Below are 3,747 nucleotides of genomic sequence, written 5' to 3' on the forward strand. Positions count from 1 at the left end.
GAATTTGGAGGCCTCCATGGAGGCCGAGCTCCAAAGGCAATTTCCGTGGAATCCTACACCTACATAGTGCACTTGCCTGTTTTGGCACTTGTTGGATTCAGACTAATGCCCTCTTCGGTTTCCTGGATTACCTGTGGTTTGAATCCTTCCATTATTTCTACATTACACTTACGCTCGTATCAGATGCCACATATTTTTTTCCAACACTGGTCACTCTTGCGAATCAAAACGTGTATCAGATCAATACAAAGCTTATTTATGCCAAGCAGAACTGCAGAAGAAGAAACTCAACACCTGCTTGCCATGTCATTTCTGATTACCAGCACACAACTAACATCATTTGGTTTATTCTAAACACAACATAAAACCGATATTTCATTACAATCAAGACAAATTGACAACACCCTACTAAAACAAACAAAATCAGCAATTTATTTTTAGAAGATTGCTGCTGAGGGAAGGGGTACAGCCAGCCAGAGCTCCACCCACAAGGGCTATGGCATCGCTGACAACTGTTGCCGTTTGTTTCCAGAGAGAGGAGCTCCTCAAGCCATTGCAGCTCTCTTTTCTGCCTCCATCTGTTTTAGCTCTGCCAGCCTTTCCACCCATGCCCGGTCTCTTGCCACGGCGGCCATCTTTCTTTCCGTCCGTTCTGCCTCCTTCCTCTTCACAGCAACAGAATACTGTGCTTTGCGCTTCCTCTTCTCAGCCTGCCCAAGCAAAGCAATAATTATAAATATAGAATTCAGGTCTGGGTAATTGATTAATTAGACATATGAACAGAGCATAAGTTTTTCTATCAAGCATCCATCAAGGTAAGCTTCATGAGACTAGTAAGTACTGACGCACTTCAAACTTGTAGCTTCAAGCCCATGAGAAGAACACAAAAAGGAAAAAAGCAAGAATGAATAATGAACAGAGTGTCAATAGAAATGTAGGTGTTTGTATTAGCACAATGCTTTCAAAATACCTACTCGACTACTCGTCTATTAACTCGAATTGAAACCACAGTTTAGTCCATCAAATCTACACAGATTAGGCCATGAACTGAATTAAGAGCACACTTCAGGCCAAAAAACGCTTGGCCGGGCCTGATCCTGCACACATACATGGCTGCAAGCTCACCTAAGACTGGACCGCATCTGTGAGAGATAGCTTTAACAGTTGGCTATGTGCAAAATTGTCGAAAGTAAAGAGTCGCGCCTACCGCACCAGATGGAGCGAACCCCTTCCGTCTCCCTCTTCTCATCTTCTCTCTGCCTCACGCCATAGCCACCATGAACGGAGGGAGTATTATCAATGTCGACTGCATAATCTCTGTAGTGGCGTTTGAACTGTTTTGTGTGTCTGAAATGTGTAAAACGTCTTATAAAAGGGAACAGAGGGAGTATATGACAATGGAATGATGCGAAATTACGGTATTGAGGCTTATTTTTGAAGCATGCCTAGGGTTTTGTTCCTGTTTCTGTTGATCTGAACATGTGCTCTGTTCATGTAGAAGAACTGGATATGAATTTGTTTTACGGCAATAATTGAGTACATGTGATCAGTATGTTGGCCAAAACTGAACATTTGATCTCTATTGAACTGAAAGGATTGTATATTTGATCTCTGTTTAACTGAAAAGACTGAACCTTTACTTTTGATCTGTGTTTAAGTTTAAAAATTCAGTTGTTCCACAAATCTTCTATAGTTCAGAAACTGAATCTTTAGATATACTCTGTTTTAGTGCAAAAATGAATTTTAGTGCACAAACTGAATTAGTACAGGAACTGAAAAGACTGACTGTTTAAGTTTAAAAATTCAGCTGTTCCACAAACCTTCTCTAGTTCAGATACTGGACCTTTACGTATACTCTGTTTTAGTGCAGACAATGAATTTAGTGCACAAACTGAATTAGTACAGGAACTGAAAAGACTGAACATTTACTGTTGATCTACGTTTAAGTTTAAAAGTTCAGCTGTGCCACAAACCTTCTTTAGTTTAGATACTGAATCTTTAGATACACTATGTTTTAGTGCACAAACTGAATTAGTACAGAAACCATCGCAAAAACAGTTTTTTTTTTGTTTCTTTGCTTTCTTTAAGTGCAGAAATTTATTTATTTTTCTTTCTGGAGCCGCGGCCGCCACCCTGTGACCAGAGAATTGGGGATCTCGAGAGGGAATTTTGCAGTTGTGGCCATTTTGCAAATAGCCCCCTGTGAAATCTCTGACTCGGGTACGGTCCAGCCACAGCCGAGCTGGCAGCCACGTGTGCAGGTTTAATCACCCCGAAGCGGTTTCTGGCCTAAAATGTGCTCTTCATTCAGTTTATGGCCTAATTCATGCAGATTTTCAGTTTGTGGCCTAAAGTGTGCTTTCAATTTCAGTTTATGGACTAACCATGCATTTCACTCCTATGATTAGCTAGTTCCATTCTAACATGATATTTAGCACTACTCGGTAGCATAAAAAAACTACTTTTGTTCTCAGGATTTCATTCCCCTGTTAAAACTACTTTTGTTCTCAGAATTTCATCGTCCTGTTACTTTTTCTACTCCAGAGACACAGATAGATTTTGATAACCTTGCATAAACCCATCACACAATCAAAACAAGCATTGCGGGGAACTGAACAAAATGCACACCATGATAAAGTCCTTGCGCTGCTTGATCCGCTTCTTCTCCTTCCTCCCCTGTACACTGCCCTCATTCGGCTGGCTCGAAGGGATAGGCTCCCCCGGCTTGCACTTCACCCAGTAGTGTGGACCTGCCAAAATAACAGCAGCATCAGCAGTGTTAACCATACTGAAACTGCAAGAGCGGCGCACAGTTCGAATGAATCACACAAATCAGCACAGCAGGCACGCACAATTAAAATGGTGATAATCCAAATTAACCATGCAGATTTTTGAATCGTGACAGCTACAAAATGGAATGGCAGGGATCACCATACCTTTGGGTCGCAGGCTGGCCCTCTTGCACCGGGACACGAATCCTGGACGCCGCTTGGGGAACCTGGTCTCCATGAGCCCTCTGAAGAGGCTGGCGCCCATTTCCGGCGCCTGTGCGACAGCAGTGGCGGTGGCCACGGCGGCGGAGAACGGCTGGAACCCGATCGGATCCAGGAGCCGGAGAGGACGGGCAGGGAGCGCAGGAGGACCTGGGGCGCGCCGGGAAAGAGGTGCTTCCGGCAAGTAGAGCGGCGGGAGGGCTCGCCGGAGGGCTTGGAGGAGCGCCATCGAGGCCAGTTCTTTTGAGCTATCCTGTGAAAATAAGCTCCAGATAAGCTCATGTGAAAATAAGCTCCAGTAATAAGCCAGACAGTTCTTTTTAGTTTTTAGTGCCTGTTTTTTCAGCTTATCTGTAGTATAATCTTAATACCATTGTATGCTTGTAATGTAGTGTTGCATCACAATCCTAGTAACAAAGATAGCCACTAGGATGCTCTTTATCATTTATATACACATGATATGTTTCATCAGCACATTATCTAAGAAGAAAACTATTATCTTCAGCCCATTGTATGCCTGTACTGTAGTAACAAACATAGCTACCTCGGTTACTAGTTGATGAAAAAAAACAGGGAAACAGAGCCGGCTTGGAGATTGCTTCCATGGAAGCCATGGCAGCCGGAGCTCGCTGATCGAGCGGGGCTTCCTCAACGGTGGTACGAAACGTAACGGAGGGAGAGGGAGAAGGAGCAGGGGAGCTCACCTTGGACGGCGCGGAGAGGAAGCAGGGGAGCTCGGCTGCTCGGGGACGTC

At 44.0% G+C, this 3,747-nt stretch overlaps 1 protein-coding gene across 1 annotated transcript; it reads right to left on the reverse strand.

The window, feature by feature from the left end:
- Nucleotides 1-283: 283 nt before the first annotated feature.
- On the reverse strand, nucleotides 284-3,747 carry LOC125530261 (uncharacterized). The gene is made up of 4 exons (XM_087531301.1): nucleotides 3,698-3,747; nucleotides 2,937-3,246; nucleotides 2,629-2,750; nucleotides 284-710 (listed from the first exon to the last, which is right to left on the reverse strand). The coding sequence occupies exons 2-4, from the start codon at nucleotides 3,220-3,222 to the stop codon at nucleotides 546-548; spliced, it is 573 nt and encodes a 190-aa protein (XP_087387427.1). The 5' UTR covers nucleotides 3,223-3,246; nucleotides 3,698-3,747; the 3' UTR covers nucleotides 284-545.

This window comes from Triticum urartu, chromosome 1A, assembly GCF_056163025.1.
Source record: "Triticum urartu cultivar PI428250 chromosome 1A, HENAU_Tu73, whole genome shotgun sequence".
NCBI lineage: Eukaryota > Viridiplantae > Streptophyta > Magnoliopsida > Poales > Poaceae > Triticum > Triticum urartu.

Bases quoted from the DNA above. Each gene is read 5' to 3' on its own strand.
- LOC125530261 (XM_087531301.1), bottom strand. From the start codon at position 3,222: ATGGCGCTCCTCCAAGCCCTCCGGCGAGCCCTCCCGCCGCTCTACTTG. The intron at 2,751-2,936 runs GTATGGTGATCC...TTATTTTGGCAG, and splicing joins GGCCAGCCTGCGACCCAAAG to GTCCACACTACTGGGTGAAG. The intron at 711-2,628 runs GTGTGCATTTTG...TTGCTTGGGCAG, and splicing joins AGCGCAAGGACTTTATCATG to GCTGAGAAGAGGAAGCGCAA.